The 21,789-nt window shown below is 39.9% G+C and overlaps 1 protein-coding gene across 1 annotated transcript in view; it reads left to right on the top strand.

Moving 5' to 3' along the window:
• LOC133128730 (N-lysine methyltransferase SMYD2-A-like) overlaps window positions 1-20,951 on the top strand; it is a 33,070-nt gene extending 12,119 nt beyond the window's left edge. Inside the window, exons 4-12 of the mRNA XM_061242457.1 lie at window positions 644-704; window positions 6,876-7,000; window positions 9,533-9,600; window positions 10,195-10,297; window positions 11,720-11,830; window positions 12,083-12,203; window positions 16,329-16,503; window positions 17,505-17,613; window positions 19,742-20,951. Coding sequence (XP_061098441.1) covers window positions 644-704; window positions 6,876-7,000; window positions 9,533-9,600; window positions 10,195-10,297; window positions 11,720-11,830; window positions 12,083-12,203; window positions 16,329-16,503; window positions 17,505-17,613; window positions 19,742-19,825 — 957 coding nt within the window. The 3' untranslated portion in view covers window positions 19,826-20,951. The remainder of the gene's footprint in view (window positions 1-643; window positions 705-6,875; window positions 7,001-9,532; window positions 9,601-10,194; window positions 10,298-11,719; window positions 11,831-12,082; window positions 12,204-16,328; window positions 16,504-17,504; window positions 17,614-19,741) is intronic.
• The last annotated feature ends 838 nt before the right edge of the window (window positions 20,952-21,789 follow it).

Below are 21,789 nucleotides of genomic sequence, written 5' to 3'. Positions count from 1 at the left end.
ATTCTAATACAAAATATCCTCACCCTGTAACCCTAATCCCTTATACCACACAACCAGAGTGTGTTTATTTCCATTCAATTCTTTTGAACCTCTTTAAATGGTTGACGCTGAGAAAAAAAAGAAAAAAGAAGCTTGTTCGATTGCCAGATAAACGGTTATTTTCTGTATATGATGTATAACACTCAGACGATTCCAACACGAAAACGCTTGGGAGAGCGTGAACAGACTCCTTCCAAGCAGCTCCTACCCAAAATAGGAACTCCCTGCGATCACACTTGGCAGTCTGCCCACTTCCAACTGAGAGGATTCAGGACATACTAAGCATATGGATCCAATCGTTGCTAAAATAGCAGTATTATCTTAAAAACTGAATTGGGAATGTTTGAGAATTTCATTATATTTAGAGAACATCAAATTAAATGAAATATACAATATATGGTGCAAATAGGTTGGAAAATATTTGATGAATGCATTGTCATTATATTGCATTAGGCTACTTATTAAGCTTATTATGACATGAATCTGTGTCACATTCTTTGAATAACATTCTTATCTAGTAATTTTGTGTTATGGCAAGTTAGATTTTGTGGGTGGAAAGTGTTTCACAATATCTTTGATGAACAATCCCTTTGCGATTTTGCAGAAAATGCAGACGGAGAGGAGTGCATCGGAGAAGCTGCTGTTGGTGAGGGAGTTTGAGGCTCGTAAGTATGACCAATTCCAAGTCAGCTGTATGGTTTTTGGAGAGATGGAGAGGTACTAGCCTTCCCTGCCAAGTTTAGACTATGCCTCTCTACCCGACCCAAGCAGTGCAACTCAGAGTTTTTCAACTCATTGCATAAAGTTAGATCTGTGAAGGCAGGTCTACAGTGGTGGGGACGATTTAATCTAATGATTCATACATAAAGTAAGATGCAGGGAATTGGCTTAAAATTTCTGCAGACTGATTTATGTTGATTTATATTTGCTGGCATGAATCTGGTACATCTGTTGCAAACTTAAGTTCTGTTCTCAGACTAGTAGGTCAGTTTGTTGTTCTCAAGATCTAACCAATTGTATTTTGTGACGAGATCTAATTGATTGATTTCATTGGGTTGTTAATGTTGTATGCAATAGGCTTTGTTTTCATAGAAGTAGGGCTGCCCTCGACCAAAGATTTGTTAGTAGTAGTAGTAGTAGTTGTTAGTTCAAGCCATTAGTTGACTTAGTCGTTGCACGTTTATGAAATGTGTAAATATGTATTTTTTGGGGCATCAGAAAATGGCTTGAGTTCCAGGGCTGAGAAATAATCTTATAAGTAACATTGTTAACATTGTGCTACTTTTTTCGTTTTCTTTTTGCAAATAACTGACCATTGAAAACTTAGTGGAAATAAGACTCTTCTCATCGACTAATGGTTTAGTCGACTGTTAGGGCAGCCCTACATAGAAGTGAAACGGGCCACAGCAAAGCAAGAAAAGCATGAATCTCGATGCTGAGGCATACAGATGGTAGGGTAAGAATTTGGCGTCAACCACATGAATCCATGGACCCAACCTGCCTTGTGTCAACATTCCAGGCTGGTGGTGGTGGTGTAATGGTGTGGGGAATGTTTTCTTGGCACACTTTGTGCCCATTAATACCAATCAATCATCGCTTGAAATCCTCAGCCTATTTGAGTATTGGTGCTTACCATGTGCATTCCTTCATGACCACAATGTACCCATCTTCTAATGGCTACTTCCAGCATGATAATGCACCATGCCACAACGCAGAAGTCATCTCAAACTGGTTTCATGAACATGGCAATGAGTTCAGTGTTCTTCAGTGGCCTTCCCAGTGACCAGACCTGAATCCAATGGAACAGCTTCGGGATGTGGTAGAACGGGAGATTCGCAGCAGGAACGTGCAGCTGATGAGCCTGCAGAAATTCCCTGATGCAGTCATGTCAACATGGAACAGAATCAACATCAATTTTATCATCTGGTGGCCGGCATCCATAGGTTCTAAGAAACTTGAAACAGAAATGTAACCTAAAACCTCAAAAGCAGCATAACTACAATTGGTACGTATGTAAGGTGTGATAGTTTAATCAAGATGCTGCCTGAAGAGGTGGGTCTTCAGTCTGCTTCAGAAGAGATCCATGATTGCTGTCCTGACTAATTTGGAATTATTTTGGGTCAGTACAGACAGGCATCGTGACTCGAAAAAGAAACCACACAGGGAGGGGAGAGAGAGTCACCTTGAGGTTGCAAAATGGAAATATCTGGCAGTGTAGGGATTGAAGGTAGATTGAAGCTATGTTGGAGCTGTTCCATTCACTGCCCTGTAGGATCATAGGGCCATTTAAATGTGCAGTCTGTAACTGGTACTGTATTTGGGAAGTGAGATTAGGCATACCATGAGCACTGCTGAACAGATTGTAAATAAGGCATGCGACTGTGTTCTGTATTTGCTGCAGGGATGTACATGTAATTGTGCATGCAGGGAGACTGGCATGAAAGGAATTGCAATAGTCCAGGAAGGAGAATATCAAAATCATAATTTTTCAGTAGTATTAGAAAGAATCCACAGTTGGTCATCTGTTATTATCTCTGGGCTTCATGCAGCAGAAGTGCACTGAATGAGCTTTACTGTCGACCTTCCATTTTATTTTACAAATTAAATGGGTTTATACAATGGATGAACTCTCATTTTTGTTCATCAAAATCAGGAAATGCCAATGTGAGGGCTGAATATTGTATTGATTAGTTGGTATTATTTGAGGAAGAATCATTTTTGCTTAAGAAAAGAATCTTTGAAACCAAAAGTGTCAGTTCAGTTGCATTACAGGAGTGTGCAAAAATGTGGGCACCCCTGGTCAAAAAGCTTTTTACAATTAATATCTAAGTGAACAGAAGCAAACCTGATCTATAAATACTACAATATTAAACATGACACATTTCTTCACATTTTTAAGCAAGATACTTTTTATTTAAATTTTTTTACTTTGCAACTATAACAGCCTGTAAATGCTTCCTGTAGCCAGCTAAGAGTCTTTCAATTCTTGCTTTGGAATTTTTCCTCATTCTTCCTGGCAGAACACCCTTGGCTCAGAAATAGTCTTCGGCCTCCTTCCATGTACTGCATGTTTGAGATCTCTTCACAGTCTGGGGTCTGTGGTGGCCATTCCAAAACCTTCATCTGTCTTTCCTGGAGGTACTTCATCACCAACCTCTCTTTAACTGACCTTTGAACATTAGCCTCTGGAATTTCTTAATATTTGGTGGAATCCATTCTTCCTTCCACTCGCACAATATCTCCTGTGCCCCCAGCTGCCACCCATCCCCAAAGCATATGGATCTACCTCCATGCTTCACAGTTGGCAAGGTGTTCTTCTCTACAAAGGCTTTACCCTTTTTTATCTCCAAACGTACCTGATGGTGGCCAAAAAGTATGTTCTGTTTTTGTCCTGTGAACAGTTAGACCTGTGTTTCTACTACTTTTTTTTTTTTTGCAGTTCTTATGCTGTGATGTGTGGGTTCTTCTGAGCACTTCTCACCCGGTCTCGGGTTATTCTATCTGAAATCTTTCTTGGTCATCCAGACCTTGACTTGGCTTCCATTGATCATCCATTTTCTAGTAATGTTTCTGACAGTGGAAATGGGTAGGTTTAAAAATTGAGAGAGTTTTTGTAACCTCCTTCTTGGACGTGGAAATGAACCATCTTCATTATGATATTTTTGGACAACTGTTTTAAGGAACCCGTGGTTCCGTACAGCCACTGAAGTTGGAAACAGAAATATGCTCAGAAATTGGATAAACTCAGATATTTTATTTTGATTACACTGCAATCAATTCAAACAATAATTATGATCCAAACAAAAATACACCTCCAACATAACTTAAATTCATGTTATATAACAAATCATATTTTTTTGCCGTGTTCTGAATGATTAGGCTACAAGCTATTGAAACAGTTGACAGTCTACAAAAGTGACATGAATCCCAAAGTAGCAAACAGTTTGAGAATAACTGTAGGTTTTTTATTGCCTTTTAAAGCAATGGTTATATTCCAGTAGTTATATTGGTACATACCGTAGTAGTAGCTATTGTATATGCAGTGCAGTCCCTAAGTATTTGGACAGTAGTACAATGTGGTACTCCAGCAAATTGAAATAAAACATGTATTTGAGGGAATTTGCATCCAATTCGGGTGATCCATCTAGGAATTACATGCCTTCTTATACATATTCCCCCCATTTTAGGGGACCAAATGTAAGCCAAAGCTGCATTCTGCTGGGATAAGTTAAAGTACAAAATCCAGAACCACCCAGAAGCTTCCAAGCCAATCAGTGGTTAGTTTTTTTTTTTTTTTTAAACAACTGATTTAGTGGTAGTTTCACTGTATCATTGGGCTCTGAGTGCCTGACTAGCTGTGCCATTATAGGACAGGTTGGACAAGACAGGAGAAACTTGCAGCGATGAATCTTCAGCTGAAGCGACTGCTATTCTTGGAGTAGTGGCTTTGCTGAGAAGCCAGTCAAAAAAAACAAAAAAACTCAAAAGCAAAGGCCTGTACGAACAGGTGGGGTTACCATTACCTGTAACATTTTAGTCAAAGTTTTACCTTTCTTATTTGGTATTTCGCATTACATTTGACCTTTCTCTCCCTCAATAATCCTCATCAAGCTCTTGTACTGTCAGATCAGTCCTTTTGCATTCACCCGAAATGCATGTATTTAGAAGTTGTTAAGCTTATTCACACTTCACACCCCGCAGTGGTTTTGACAGCTCAGCTGCCTTCCCACAGCAAAAGAGACTTTAGTGGCCTGTCTGATGTCCCTCATGTCTTTCAGCAGAGAGAATGAAGACCTGTTCCCCGTCAGTCAGTATGTGAGCGCAGAAGCAACTGAAATAACACTGAAACAAGGCAGGTTGGGTCCATGGATTCATGCGGTTGACGCCAAATTCTTACCCTACCATCTGTATGCCTCAGCATCGAGATTCATGCTTTTCTTGCTTTGCTGTGGCCTGTTTCACTTCTATGTAGGGCTGCCCTAACAGTCGACTAAACCGTCAGTCGATGAGAAGTTTTCAATGGTCAGTTATTTGCAAAAAGAAAACAAAACACTGAAAACTCAAAAGCAGCCAGGGCTCCCATAACAGAAGTGACCCAGATTCAGGATGGTTCTGGGGAAATTACCAGATGACCATCCCCTCATTTTTGAGAGAGATATGCTTATTGTGGAGAAGGTCATGTAGTTTTTTCCATCACTCATATTTAAGGGAGAAACTCACCCATCTGGGTGATGCACAGCAGCAATTCTGTGCCAGAACAAGACCGCACTGCTGTGGTAGAGAGGAAATTATTATAAACTGAGGGATGAGGGGGTTTCCAGGTTTTTATAAGGTCTGTGAGACCATTAATGGCCCTCGTAGTCAGGCAGTGGCAAAATGTCAAATGCTTTCAAGTCCTTCAGTGAAGGCTTAAGATTTGCAGGTGTGTCAAAGGCAGACTTCTCGCTCCTGTTTGTACACAAAATGCACCCCATTCTCAACCACGCCTCTCATGATAGCAATGAGCTGAGAAACCGCAGTCTGATAGGATTAATTTAATAGTCAATTTCCATACAGGCCATTTAGCAAGCTATTGGACTGACGTCACTTGTGTTTGTATTTAATTAGCTAACTTTAGCTAAACATTGGTGACGCTAGCCACTGATGCTAGCGCTAACACCAGTGGATTTCATTCTGCTCTCTAGCCTGCCTGCCCAATTCTGTAACATAAACACACATACTCACAAATGCATCAATTCATTGTCACTTTTTTTTTTTTCTTCTGAAAGCCCGGCAGTCTTTTGAATTCATACATGAGCTCCCTTCCAAGGAGAGGAAATACGAATCTCCTGAAAATATGTGCAGTAACGTTCGTACTGTCCTGTGAGAACCAGCTATAATGGCCAGCCAGCTGATGTACAAAACTGAATTTAGTTAGCATACTAATAACATGGCAGCCATCTAATTTACAAAAAGCTGGAACACCATTTTAATAGTTAGCCACCAAGGCTAATCTCTCGCAAACCCAGCTCACCATTGTAGTAGCCAATCCTTGAGCATGTGAGTTCAGTGTATAGGACACATGCTTTTCAGATACTGCACAGAAATAAAAAAGGCCACGCCCAGAAGAGGCTTGAGGTCTTTAGAATAACAAATGCATGTATACAAGCAAGGTATTGGGCAGAAATGAACACATACGCTGGTGTATCATAGTAATGACTGAGCATGTTTGTTTTATAATATTTTCAAGGTGAAAATCCTGTATAGTATGCCTTTAATTGTTAAAAAGGAGTGGCTGTGGAAAAAACCAAGCATCTTCTGTATGACCATGTTTCATTATTGGCATTTGGCATACGCTCTTATCCAGAGCAATGTACAGTTGATTAGACTAAGCAGGAGACAATCCTCCCCTGGAGCAATGCAAGGTTAAGGGCATTGCTCAAAGGCCCAACGGCTGTGCAGATCTTATTGTGGCTACACTGGGATTAGGATTTTGAATTTAAATAAACCGCACTATCATATTTTTTTCCTTTTTGTTGAAAAAAGCATGATGCTATAAGCTATTGTTTGTTTTGGACACATGGTGCCGATCTTTTGCGTGGTTGGTTTGGGGGTTTACGATTGATGACTTGAAGTAGTTGTACGCAGCTATAGGCAGTGTAATATGGTGATATGGTTGTGAGATTTTTAGGTGGTTTTGCAGGAGACGTTCACTGAAGGCCTGCGTCTGTAATGCACGGTCCAATACTGGAGTCGGGACATTGTTTGCACATCTTTTTCTGTTAGAAGCTTTAGATTGTCATGAGGACAAGAAACAGTTCAGTATGACTCATGATACCTGTCCCCTTGCTGTGCAGATCTAAAGGAACTGGATAACGAGAAGAGAGAGATGAACCAGACAGACATAGCGGCTCTCCATTACTTCTATTCCAAACACCTGGATTTTCCTGATCACGCCGCCCTCACAGTACTCCTGGCTCAGGTAAGCTAACTCCCACACCCATGGGTGGCATTCCAATTCTGCGGTTTCCACAAAGTTGGCCTTGATGCTGTGTCAACAAAGAACCACAAAATAATACAATTATACAACACATAATGACAAAAATGGACTTTGTTTCTACATGACCTGGCAAGCTGTTCCATGCATTGACAGCTCTGTTTAAAGGAATGCTAGTTCCACCTATGGCTTGTTCTGCAGACTGAACTTAAAGTACTACACTAACACATTATTTATTTTAACCCTAGAAATGTATTGTTTTTACCCAGTATTGGCTATTTAGACCACAGAATGGGCAGGCCTACTTACTTGTACAGCATAAGTCATTGCTGCCTTCCAGAAAATAAACATGCTTCAGAATCATCTACCGTAAACCTGTGACTCACAAGTGTGTGGGAAAGCAGTTCAGGCAAGATGCTTCAAAATGTAACAGGCAAAGGACCGTGTTTTGTTGAGAAGCGTGAGTGTTTTCTGGATTATTGAAACATATGTAAAAATACATAGGGTGCCAAATGAATCATATTGTGGTTATATTTGAGTAAGATTCAATTGGCATTATGTCATTAAGTAGGGGGCAGAGTCTGACTGTGAAATTGGGATCATTTGAGGATGCATTAACCAAGTAATTGTTTTCTCACCGGGAATCAGATTGAGTTAGAGCTGGTAGAAGGTTTGGATCATGTTATGATCATGTCGTGATCATGTCACATGATGTTTAATATAATATAAAACATGGCAGTGGTGACAATTGGGAACAGTCAGGGCACTTCTAAATCTTTTTGCAAAAATCACTGAATCTGTTACCCCTGTGACCTTAATTAAAATAAAAGTAGGCTACACTACTATACAAGGTTAGTATTGATTAGCTTAACACATATTTATTTACAATCTACATAGGAGTGCTTTTTGTGATGTTGTGCCATGTAAGCGCATTCACATACCGTACTGTGCAAAAGACTTACGCACCCTAGATTCTTTTTAATATAATGTGGTCTTTGATGTTTATTTATTTTGTTTTCTACATTAGTGTGTCAGTAGAAAAGACCAAATTTCCAGACATTCACTTCCAATTGCAGGACAGTTAACCTTTTATGCAGTTTTAAGAGTGTAGGGTGCTCATAACAAATATTGATTTGATTTAGTGTTTTACCATTTACTGCTCTTTCTACAAAAAATGTGTCGATGTTTAGAAACATTTCGGCCATTTTTTGGCCAGTCCTGCTAGCCTTTTTGGCCACAATCCTTGATGGACCTGCCCAGTTACAATAGGCACAGGATAGACAGGACACCAGTTGATTGGTTCATTAGTCCAACCAGCTGGTTGCCTAAAAACAGCATTGGCAGTATCCGGAGAGTATAGGCATTAGGGACACACACATGTGCATTATCCAGAGAGTATAAGCAGTAGGGACACACATGTGCATTATCCAGAGAGTATAAGCAGTAGGGACACACACATGTACATTATACAGAGAGTATAAGCAGTAGGGACACACACATGTGCATTATCCAGAGAGTATAAGCAGTAGGGACACACACATGTGCATTATCCAGAGAGTATAAGCATTAGGGACACACACACATGCATTATCCAGAGAGTATAAGCAGTAGGGACACACACATGTGCATTATCCAGAGAGTATAAGCAGTAGGGACACACACATGTGCATTATCCAGAGAGTATAAGCATTAGGGACACACACACATGCATTATCCAGAGAGTATAAGCAGTAGGGACACACATGTGCATTATCCAGAGAGTATAAGCAGTAGGGACACACACATGTACATTATACAGAGAGTATAAGCAATAGGGACACACACATGTGCATTATCCAGAGAGTATAAGCAGTAGGGACACACACATGTGCATTATCCAGAGAGTATAAGCATTAGGGACACACACACATGCATTATCCAGAGAGTATAAGCAGTAAGGACACACACATGTGCATTATCCAGAGAGAATAAGCAGTAGGGACACACACACGTGCATTATCCAGAGAGAATAAGCAGTAGGGACACACACACGTGCATTATCCAGAGAGAATAAGCAGTAGGGACACACACACGTGCATTATCCAGAGAGTATAAGCAGTAGGGACACACATATGCATTATCCAGAGAGTATAAGCAGCAGCGGCGCATGTCTCTACTTATCCTAGGGAGCACAGTGGTGAGCTGTTGGAAACACAAGACATAGCTTGACACGCGCAAGGTACATAATCACATTCCATATAGTCCTTAACCCTTTCAGTCCAAAGCCCAATATTAAGTGACTAATGTACCATATGGCACTCTTGGGACTGAAAGGGTTAATATGACAAAAGTTCCCTCCTTGAATCCGTACACAAACATAATCATACTCGCACACACACACATGCTCACGCACACGCACCCCCACACAGTGAGTGTGTCCTGGCATTCACATACTGTTATTTATTTACCTTGTCTTTGCAAATATAAAATGTCTTCGGTATTTCATGTCATGATGGACTTTGGCTTTGTGTTCCTCAGGTAAACTGCAACGGGTTCACCATTGAGGATGAGGAACTCTCCCATTTGGGCTCAGCGGTGTTTCCAGAGTAAGAATCATATTTCATCCAAGCCACTTCCCTCTAATCTATTTATACTCTTGTGTAATCATGTGATGACAAATGCTAACTTACTGATGATCTTTACCACATTCAAGTCATAAAGACAAATGAGTATAATCCGTGCTAATGTGTATAATATTGATGTGTGGAATATAAAATTTACCTGAATTTAACAACTGAGCAGAATCCTTATCCCCAAAGTGAAAACGGTACCTAATTGTAAGTCTGGATAAAATGTGATACTGGCGAACCTCATTCTTCCACTGTCTTTGACAGTGAGGCCAGGAACTTGCATGGATGCATCTGTTTTTGCATAGCTGTTTAGAAAAGGATGTTTACAATTACAACCTTTCTATGCATGCATCATGGCTGAACCCATGTCCTGCTATGATCTCTTTCTCTGTAAATTATTTCCATTTATTTTGCTCTCTTCATCTGTTCATCTTTGTCTATCTGTCTATCTGTCTATCTGTCTATCTGTCTATCTGTCTATCTGTCTATCTGTCTATCTGTCTATCTGTCTATCTGTCTCTCTGTCTCTCTGTCTCTCTGTCTCTCTGTCTCTCTCTCTCCCCTTTAAAGTGTTGCACTAATGAACCACAGCTGTTGTCCAAACGTCATCGTCACATACAAGGGGATTATCGCTGAGGTGCGAGCTGTCCAAGAGATCTGCCCAGGGGAGGAGGTGAGCAGGGGTCAGGGAGTGGGCAAAGGCCACAGACACAGAGACAGAAGGCCTCTCATTGTTGGTGCTACAGCTAACAGGCAATCACTTCAACATAAGAGGCCACAATTAACACTAGAAAGTCCAGAGCCGACTCCATTCAGCGTTTGGACTTTGAACATTTTAATTACTCCAACACTGTGAATGGAATACTCGCTTTCCATGCCTTTTCCTAAATGTTTGGGCTTAAAATATTTGCTTTTGGAAATGATCAAATCTGACTTAAACACATTTGGTTGGGTCTGATCAGATGTATAAATATAATTCAATGGTCATTAAAGAATGAACCAACTCATAGACATTAGCAGACTGCTTAGAGTGTGACAGATTTCAGTATCCCCCCCCCATGGAAAATTATGCTCTAATGTCTTGCGTGAAAGCATTTGAATAACTTGTGCTGTCAACCTTCTTTATATTAATCTGGCTCATTAATGCCTTTTGTTCATAACATAAGACACAAATGCCTCTGTCCCATCTCTTTGTTTAAATCAGCTGTCTAGAATTGAATAAGGCTTTGTTATGAAGTGCCATTTTGTGATGCCTTATTTAACGGAAGGGTAGTATGTCAGTAAAATCTTTCTGAGGATTATATCTGAACGGAAAGAGGTGAAATACACTGCATGACATGTAACAGGTTATTTTTGTAAGCCTATTGTTTGGCCTGTGTCTGACTTTTTAAATCTTATTTCTCAAAGGCAAAGGTCAATCAAAAGCCTAGAATCAAGACTAGATATTGATACCTGCTATCTTATACCTGCACTAAGGAAGCGATTGAACACACCTGACTAATTAAACACCTTTGTCCCAAATGTTATATTCTATGTGCAGTGAAGATTGTAATTTTTTGGAGAAAAAAAAAAGCGTGGAACTAAATTATAAATTATAAAAAAATGGTCCATGCTGTGCATCTGTTGAACCAGTGGACAACATTAATTTGCCATGTGCAACCAAGAATTCTGTGTCAGTAAGGTACAGTGCACCAGCAAGGACAACTTTCATGTCTGTTGTGATGGATTTTCCTTGAAGGAAAAAAAATAAAAAAATGTGAAAGATAATGTCCCATCTGTTGATTCATCCATGACCACAAACACAGTATGTGGTCAGCTGTTTTGATCAAAAAAGCGCCAGGCTGCTGTACATACTTTGTACTGTTTTGTGTCTGTTTAAAAATGCACATAATTTGGAATTTTTCTAGTGGAATATTTTAATTAAAAACACATCTGTTCAATCTTGAATGGCATCCTGCCACAGCTGAAGGCTGTCTTTTCCCCTGCTAATAGATGTTTATTCCTTGGTGCTGAGTTTAGACCTTAATTAATATTCCTTTGTGTAGTTTATATTTAAACTGCCTGTTTAATTGGAACTCATGTCTTTCTCTTCCAGATTTTCACCAGCTACATCGACCTACTCTATCCAACGGAGGACAGGAATGACAGATTGAGAGATTCCTACTTTTTTACCTGCGATTGCAGGGAGTGCGCAACCAAAGCCAAGGTAACACTGAGAAAAAACATTAATAAACCCTATTAACTGAGGACTCACTGGGTTACTGTATTCCATCTGCATCTAGTGTGCTTTGGAACAGAACAACTGGTATCTATATGTCTTTCTGTTTGAGCATATCTAATGCAAAACACAAACACTCAGAGCTGTCTACTTATTCTGTCATATCTTTCACATTGGCTGGAACAGGAGCAGGGTTTTGTTAATAGGTGTCAAATTCTCATTCTCTTTGCATCTCTACAGGATAAGGAAAAAATGAAAGTTTGTAAGCTGGGCACACCCCCAGAGCCTGAGGCCATCCAGGGTATGGTGAGATATGCCAGGAATGTCATCGAGGATTTCCGGAGAGCAAAGCACAGCAAAAATATCCTTGTCGGGTCTGGATTATTGAAAAGTGTGCATTTGGGGGCCAAAACATTGTGTAGGAGGAGCTTCAGCATTATGAGCATGGATAGACATACTTTTAAATGTTTTCTGCCTATTTACAGTGGTTTCATGGTACAGTGTTTCGTTTGGCGTTCTGCTTCGGCAAGAATGCCATCAGCTGGGAAAAAATACTAGTGAGAGTTCAACACCAGGGGGCACCCGCTTTGCATTTTGGGTTGACTCGCCACAGGGACGATTGCTTAGTTCTGGGTTGGATTTATCTTTATTTAGGGGGAAAAAAGTATTTTTTGGTGAACTGATGATGTGTGAAAGCCATAGACAAATATACGTCATTTAAATCACTGTCTTAAAGCAGTAGGAATTTGACATAGCACTATCCAGTCTCCTCCTATACTACCCTCTTCTTAGCAAACAATTACACAACCTCAATAAGGTTAGTGTAAGCACATGAAATTAAAATTGTTTTTTGGAAACATAGGCTTATATGTGGACAGCTTTACAAAGAACCCAGGCCTGAGACCCCCTCAGAGCAAGCCTATGGGGACAATAGCAAGGAAATACTCCCTAACTAACAGGTAGAAACCTTGAGCAGAACGGGGCTCAGAGGGGGAGCCCATCTGCTTCTGGCTGGCACTGGGCAAACAGTGAGTTTAACAGCAGTATTATATATAATATATACATAAATTCAATTAATATTATATTTTAATTGAATATTCTATTGAATATTAGCAGCACACTCATTTTGTGCGCCAATCACATCTAGAAGCAGCAGTTGAATATGATCAATTGATGTATGTATTCATTGGAATAGTAATCACTGCTTTAACTCACACTCTGCATATAAACGAAAAAGTTACAGGGTGTTCTTTATTCTAACAACCAATGACCTGCTCGTTGAGTGCATAATCTAGTATTCTAACAAAGTTCTGAATATTTCTAGTTTACTGTATCTTTTGATGGTTTTGGGGGTGTTTGTGGACTGTTCCTCTAACGTAGGCCTACTCCAGAAATAGGACAATCTCCTACCCCCTACTGTCAGAACATTGCCACCAAATTTCCCAAGGCAGAAGGGCTTAATGAAACATGAAACCACTGTAATATGGGTAGAGCAGAGGATCTTGACCCATTCCCCATGCCTCTGTAGAACCAGGGTTAAGAACAGCATTTAGATTAATATGTGTGATTCATATGTAATTTTAATTTAATGTGTTATGAATACTGTTGTCCTGAATGCTATATGTTGATTTGTGTTTCAGTGGACAGAGCAGCTCAGAAGTGTATAGACTATTATACTGTGCGGTATACAGTCCCCTCAAAAAGTATTAGAACAGCAAGGCCAAGGCCAATTCCTTTGTTTTTGCTATACACTGAATACATTTGGGGTTGAGATAAAAAGATGAACACGAGCTTCAGGTTTTATTTCCTGGTATTTACAGCTAGGTGTGTTAAACTACTTAGAACATAGCACTTTGGTATCAGACCAATTTTTAGGTGAGCAAAAGTATTGGAACAGAGAGCATTTAAATAAATGAACGTAAATAACAATAACAGTCTAAAACCACTTTTTCCACTTTTTCTCCCTAATGTCCTGCCATTGTCTTGCTACATGATGAAGTTCCTTCCAATTAGTTTGGACGCATTTCTCCGTAAATTTGAATGTTCTATTTATTTATATAAATTTGGCTCCCAATGTGGCGGTGAGTATATCCAATTCCTACCCAAATTTGGAATCTCAAATTGACTATGTGTGGCCACATTCACATTCAAGCCTTGCTGCCAATTCTGCAGAATAGTGAAACCAGAATAACTGGAATGGTCAACAGTGTTACCTCTCTCAGGTCGCGGTGAATGTCTCTCCCCCTGCGGGAACCAGGCAACACAAAAATGACCCTGTCAGAACTTGTTACGCCGACTCCGTTAGACCTCAGGGGAAACGGACACAAGAACAGGCCTCTGACTCACCCTCCAGTCCAGACACCAGCTGTGTCACTGTTGGGCTCCAACCCAAGAGGAGCAGGCTGTTTTATTTTAAGCGATACTAAACCCTATCATATTTGGGAGGATAAATTAAATTCATCAGATTGAAGCATTACTGTTTATACTAATACTAATCTAACATGAAGCGAACATGGTAGACTGCAGGACTGTTTTTGAAGCAGGGTCTGTACGATATGCATTCAGTGAGCACTTTATTAGGTATTTTTATTATTATTATTATTATTTTATTTTTTTTAACTTATTGGTCTTCTGCTGCTGTAGGCCTGTCCACTTAAGAGGTTTGACGTGTTGTGTGTTCAGAGATGCTCTTCTGCAAACCACTGTTGTAATGTGTGGTTATTTGCGTTGCTGTCACGTCCAGTCTGGCCATTCTCCTCGGACCTCACTCATTAACAGCGTGCTTCTGCCCGCAGAACTTTTTGTTTTTTGCACCATTCTCTGCAAACTCTAGAGACTGTTGTGCTTGAAAATCCCTGGAGATCAGCAGTTTCTGAGATACTCAAACCACCCTCTCTGGCACCAAAAATCATTCCACGGTCAAAGTCACTTAGATCACATTTCTTTCCCCATCTTAACTGAAGCTCCTGACCCGTATCTGCATGATTTCATTGCACTGCTGCCACATGATTGACTGATTAGATAATTTCATAAATAAGTAGGTATAATAAAGTGTTAAGTGAGTGTATATTGACTCACATTTTCTTTTTAAACATTATATTGTAAGGATAACTGCTGCCATGGGGCATATAGGATTTCTTCTTTAATCATATGATTAAAATGCTTTTCCTAAATTAAATGTACCTCAGTTAATTCCCACAGCCGCTGGACACATTCTTGCTTAACTGCTTTTTACTGTGATTGCAAAGCAACACACTATTATTCGAAATTCAACTTTATTTGTGTGATTGCAACCCCCAAAACGTATGTTGAGTTTTAGAAGCTAATCGAAAGATGAGAATGTAAGATACAATACCAAACACAAATACCAAAGTTAACTCCCTACTCCCGATATAAAGGAACAGTGCCCCGTTTAATTTTGAGGGCCACCAAACCCATGTTTTTTAGAAAAACCGCTTTGTGTGGCTGGGAGACTACCGACACTGGCCTAATGAAACTCTGGGGCTATAACTATCATCTTCTGTATAAATCCTTTAAACTATATTTTTACTCTGAACATGTACTCTTGACATTAAGACATACAGACCCATGAAAGCAAATGCATTACCATGTAGCCAGGAACGCAGCTGGTTGTGTATGAGTAGTGAATGGTGGCAAGCTAGCTGGTACAACTCCATTGTTACTTTCACTTTGACATCTTGCATTTTAAAAGCTTAAAAACTGTATTTTTGTTATAATACTTCAACAAAATGCTATAATAACAATATACTCTGAATTTGGCATTAAGACATTCAGAATACGTATTGTTCTACAAAATGAGGATGAAAAAACTGCCCAGAAATTTTACAAAAACATTGATTTATGTGAAATTGGCAGTCGCGACTGAAAGGGATGATGATCACCCATAGAGTTCATAACTGACTTCATACATGAAGTGTTTCATATACTGCCATGAAACCAATTGCTTTGCATTATGTAATGACTCTTCATCTTATGCCGTGGCTGTTATAAATACCTAGCACCCACCTAGAAACACCTTAGCAACCACCTAGCAACACCATAGAAACCACCTAGCAACACTCTAGCAACCACCTAGCAACGCCTTAGCAACCATGTATTAGGGGGGTGTGAATGTATTACCTTCGTAGTATTCTTACCCAAGAGAATTTTAGGAATGTGTTGGGCTTTTGAGTTGTGAGATGCCCAACACCTGTTCTTAGATTCATAGTATACGTAAGAGAAATACTAATTTTTGTACTGCCATTTCATCAAGTAAATTAGGACTATTTTGGTTCCAAAATAAGATGTGCCTTCAGTAGGAGAGGTACTTGTGTCTTCCGGGGTAATGTTGGATTTAGGAAATTTTGTCTGTAAAAATTCAGTTGGATTCAAAAAGTATTATCCTCGGAATTTACATTTAGTTGTCACCAAAATGTTAAGTAGGGATACAGTGGGTGCCCAAGATCTTTCCTTGACTCTACAGTACCGCCTAGTGAGCTGCTGGAGATGTGTGAGCTTAGCCTGGACAGGATGGGCAGCATCTTCGAGGACACCAATGTATACATGCTGCACATGATGTACCAGGCCATGGGTGTGTGCCTTTACCTGGAGGACTGGGACGGAGCCATGTCCTATGGGGAAAAAATCATCAAACCCTACAGGTAAAACCTGACACCCTATAAGTCTGTCTGTGACCCCACAGCTTTCTACTACTGCAAATACACTGATAGTTTGTACATGTCGAGGACCTGGCCCTAGGCCCCCCTTCAACCCCTCGCATACATACGGGTAAAATATATATTGTTGCAAAAGACCTCCCCAATATATAGTTTTAAGTGCCATGTTGTAGGTTGCTTGCAGGTGGCACACAGGCATGCACCATAAAAAAGGTTTTATCTGTATTGCATAGAAAATGCACATGAGAAAAGACATTTAAATAATGCAAATTGATGGATGGAAACTAACAAGATTCAAAGGTCTTTCAAAAAGAATTCAATGAAAGGTCCTAAATAAATGTACTATACATTTTACATTACATTTTCGTAATTTGGCAGAATAGTTAAAAACTGAATCAAATCAATATTTTTTGTGACCACCCTGCATTAAAACTGCATCACTTCTCTGAGATAGCCAATGCTGTCCTATAAGACAATCAGCAGGGAGGTTGTTCCAAGCATGTTGGAGAACTTGCCACAGTTCTTCTGCAGACTTTGGTTGGCTCCTTGCTTCTGAACTCAGCTTGATCAAGGTTTTATGTAAAAACTAGTAAATAGCTTACAGTAATATGTAACTTTTTAATAACATACAAAGATGTCTGTGTAAAATTAAATATCTTGGAAAATGAATATTTGGAAATCTCAAATGAGTTTATACTAACACACAGGAAGAAATAAACATATATATAATAAAGTGTAGGGTGCCTAAGACTTCTTCAGAGTACTGTATATATGTCTTTCTGTCAAACTTTGAGTTTTTTCACTCCAGGGAACATCTTGAATTTTTAAATAATAGCTTTTAAATTTTTTTGAAAAAACTGGTAAGAAACAATGATCATAAATATCTGTTGGTTGTTTGCATTGATATTACGGTCCTTTACGGTGGAAGCATTTGTATGTATGAACAAAGATGATCAGGCAGATAATGTGACTACTTTTTCCTTTAGCATGCACTACCCTGCCTACTCCCTTAATGTGGCCTCCATGTACCTGAAGCTGGGCAGACTGTATTTGGGACTGGAGAAGAAATCAATGGGAATAAAGGCCTTAAAGAAGGTAACACAATGATCTTCTTTCTACAGTTTCACAATTCTCCTTCCTGTTAAATGACCACAATTGTCTCAAAGTACATAAGGATCGTTTTTTAGTTAGTGGTGCAGGTCCAGGTTATTTAATCAAAGTAATGAACGTGCACAGTATAAAAAGGGATTTGCTGCTTTTCTCCAAGTTGATTTATTCAGTTGGAGTAATCAATGGAGTGCTCTGTGAAAGCTATCTCAGAAACATGTAGCATCAGGCCCTGGTTGACTTACTCATCCATCACTACTCAAAGGGAATTTAGGCCTGTCGTCCTCCCTTGGGTTCAGTGCCCTGTCGGAAAATCTTTGAGAAACTTTACACCTCAGGAATATGTGGAGAGCTTAATATAATATCAAGGTCTGAAAGAGCAGTATAGATACAAGATGGTAGCCGAGTCGCGCAATCCCATTCAGCCTTTTTATTGCAGCCTTACACATCTCTTGCTTATACCTCATTAAAAATAGCAGTTTGCTTTTAGACCTAGCAATGTTGGCTTACTGATATTGATAACCAATTGGAGGGCTTTTTAGCATACATTAAGCACCATAGGTCATTGGTAACTGATAACCACTGAACATTTTGAAGTGTGTGTCCCTGCAGAGTCAAAACTATTTTTAAAATTGTGTGCCTGGAAAACTAGCAGCTGTGACACATAAAAATAGTTGAGGGGTTCCCAAGAAGTAGGTCCTTATTGAAATTATTTATTGCTTATTGGATCAATTAAAAAGAGGTCAGGATCAGTCTCCTATCTAGTGGCAACAGTGGATTTCATAACGTATCATTCCAGGATTCTTTCAAAGTATTAGCTATCCTGTCGAATTCACATTCCCTTTTTCTAGAGTGGTTATCATGAATCATTATAATGTGGATTTAGTATCCATTATACTATATTAAGTTACTTTCACAAATACTAAGGTACAGCCTGTGGCCTAGTGGTTAAGGTACATGACTGGGACTAGGTTGGTGGGTCAAGCCTCGTTGTAGCCACAATAACATCCGAACAGCTGTTAGGCCCTTGAGCAAGGCCTTTGCTGCCTTTTCATGTTTTGTAGTTAGGAGCTGTTGCTGCCTGGAGCCTCTGGGATCCATGATGCAAATAATAGAATTAGGCAAACGTTAAGACTGAAATTGCATTGCAAGAAAAATCAACAATATTGCTGCTGTTCATTCCTTTTTAACATACAAGTGCACGTGTCATCTGTGAAAAAGGTTTACCATGGCATGAAACGGGAGCAAAGCCAGTTTGTCAACGTTTATTCAGAATATTTGAAGGTAAAGTAGGTAATTTCGGATTTCTAACGGTCAAGAGAGGAATAGCAGCAACTTCAGCTTCAAACTACAACACTGTTTATCCCTCCCCCTTTTCTGTAAATGCGCTGACATTGAAACACCATTGGCTGTGGCAAATAGAACCAATTTTCAACCAATGAGCTTGAATTATTGTATAGTTATGTGCCGGGCCGTCAACTGTATATTTTGAAACCCGAATTTAAACACAGGCAGAGGGTGAATCAATGTCAGTGAGCCTTTTTCAATGATAGGAAGTGATTTTTCAATGGTCTTGTAACGATTTCTGAACACAAACATCGTACCTTTAAACCAGAAAAATCAGTTTTCCAACTGATTATTCTGTAAGAACCAGCCAATGTACAGGCCCTCGTGGAATGAACTGCACACTTTAGTTTCAGTAATCAGGCATTCACACTTAAGCAAATTAGAATGCCACTGATATTACCAGTCTATAATTTATTCAATAAACGTTTACATTCTAAAGGAATCATTTTTCATATAGCACTTTATAAGAATTCAGGTAAGGCACTAGTTGATCTGATTTAAGTTTTGGGATTGAGGACAAAGGAAATGTATTCTGCATAACTCATGCATAGTTATTTCTGACATTATTTGGAGAGCATGTCATCTATTGATATATATTATTATATATGTAGATGATTATACGTGTATAATTAATAACAATTGTCACTTCATGGGTTGCAACTGTGGCTGGAACAAAAACTGACATGTATGGGTTTCCCACTTCATTGAGTTTGAGTGTGTGCATGTCACATCTGGCAGAAATGAGAGAGAGCCACTCTGTGTTCCCCAGGCCTTGGCCATCATGGAGGTGGCTCATGGGAAGGATCACCACTACGTTGCAGAGATCAAGCAGGAGATCGAGCTGCAGAAATGAAAACCCTTGCAACAGCCATGGAATCCCCACCCACTCCCATCCCAGTCAATCCCAGTCCATCCCCTCCCATCCCATGAAATGAAAACTCGCTTTCACAGAACACTTATTAAACCTCCCCATCTCTTCTTGTTAATTTCTGCCAAAATGACAAAACTGATCATTTGTTTTCGGTGTCGTACGGCACGTTTCGCATCATGGTCACTTCTTTCGTAACAATGTAGCATGGGTAGGCGTGCTCCCTACTTCCTGTCCTGCATAATGGCTGCTACAAACTTTATGGAATGCTTTTACACCATTCAGTGGTTTTCGTACAGTACTAAAGATGTGGACAGTCCCAAGAGGTAGTTTAACTGTAGAGCAGTGTTTCCTAAACTAGTGTGTATGAGTGTATGAGGTGTATGAGTATAGTCCACTTGGCTATGCTAGTACGTGTATGTGGCGGGTCTCCAAAAAACAATGCATTTGGGTCCAAATATTTTGCAAATATTTCTAATTTTGGTCCTGATATTACAGTTTAAGAACAAGTGCTGTAGAGAATTACAATGATGTGAATGGTACTTTATTATACCAGGATCTTCTCATTTTCTGCTGGGTGATCTGTTGCAGTTTACAGTATTTGAGGTTTTGAAGAGGTAATATATGAAGCACAATATTTTGTTGCTTGATGGATATTTTCTACTGAAAAGACGTTACTCCTTTAACTGAAAAGTGTTAATTTGGGGTCTTTTACATAGATTCTTTTTATTATTATTATAATTTTTGTTTTTACCATTGTTGACTCGGTCAGATGGGTTCTGGAGCCAGTTGGGCTGTCTCTGTCCCAATGCATTTCTGATACTCCCATCTTCAGAATAGCTTGCTGTGGTTACGCTCAACTGCAACCCAAACACTCCACTGCATGCAATGGCTTGCAGTGCAGCCCATCTGCCTACACCCGTCTACAGCTCACTTCCCATACTACAGGAGGATTATGGGTTATAGCGCCTCTAGTATTGGTGCTCCTCTGTCCTTTTATGTATTGTAATAACGCATGGCAAGGAAGGAATGCAATCTCTTTTAGCAAACTTTGTTCTGTTTGGTTTGAAATTGTCCTGCATCAGCACTGAATAAAAACCCTGAAAGACAAGACTTTTTGTGGTCCATTCTTCAGGTTCTCCATACCAAGTGGTGAGTGCTTTGTTGCCTCTCAGGAGTGGCCCGTCCAGTGAAAAAAATGCATGGTACTGCCTCACCACTCAAAAGACCCAAATGAAATGGGGTCAGATCGAAGCCGTGGCAACACATTGGGTCACTATTAATCCCAAATTCTGTAGCGAGAAGCCTCCAGATTTACAAGACAATCCTGCTGCCCCCAATTAACCTTGGCAGTGTAACCCCTGTGATCTCAGTCTCAGTCATGTAGCTAAAATACGGTATGAACCAACAACCCCTGTTCGGGGCGGTTCTCTGAAAGCCAAGCCACTGAGCCCATGAACCTACTTTTGCTTACAGCCTAAAATATATACACAGTGTCGTGTCTAGGAAACGACAGAGTCAAAATCTTCAATTTGTCGAAAAACATCTTCGCGAGGGAAAAGACGACACCAGGCAGCAAGATCTTCAGGAAAATCAGACTTTATTAGCACACGTGCATAAAGCCGGATCAGCTCTCCAGAACTGAACCCCGACTGGCATTTGTACACCCATTTTATACACAGTTACTCCACCTACAACTCCTCCTCAAACCGCATTCTGGCAAATCACCCACACTTTTCTTATCGTAACTCCTCCCAACGCTCCTCCCACAACGTCATTGTGGCAAATTGCCAACGGTCCTTATGCTCTGCCAACTCTGTACAAAGTTCAGGGCATTCTGCCAACTACGTGTCCTCACTTCACCCCGCACCTGCTCTTGGCAAACTACCAGACCTCAGAAAGTTCTGGATGCCCTCCCTCTAACACGTCATCCATACACGTCACTCTGT

The sequence above is a fragment of the Conger conger genome, chromosome 5 (genome assembly GCF_963514075.1).
Source record: "Conger conger chromosome 5, fConCon1.1, whole genome shotgun sequence".
Classification (NCBI taxonomy): Eukaryota; Metazoa; Chordata; class Actinopteri; order Anguilliformes; family Congridae; genus Conger; species Conger conger.
This window is presented reverse-complemented; position numbering and strand designations above follow the sequence as displayed.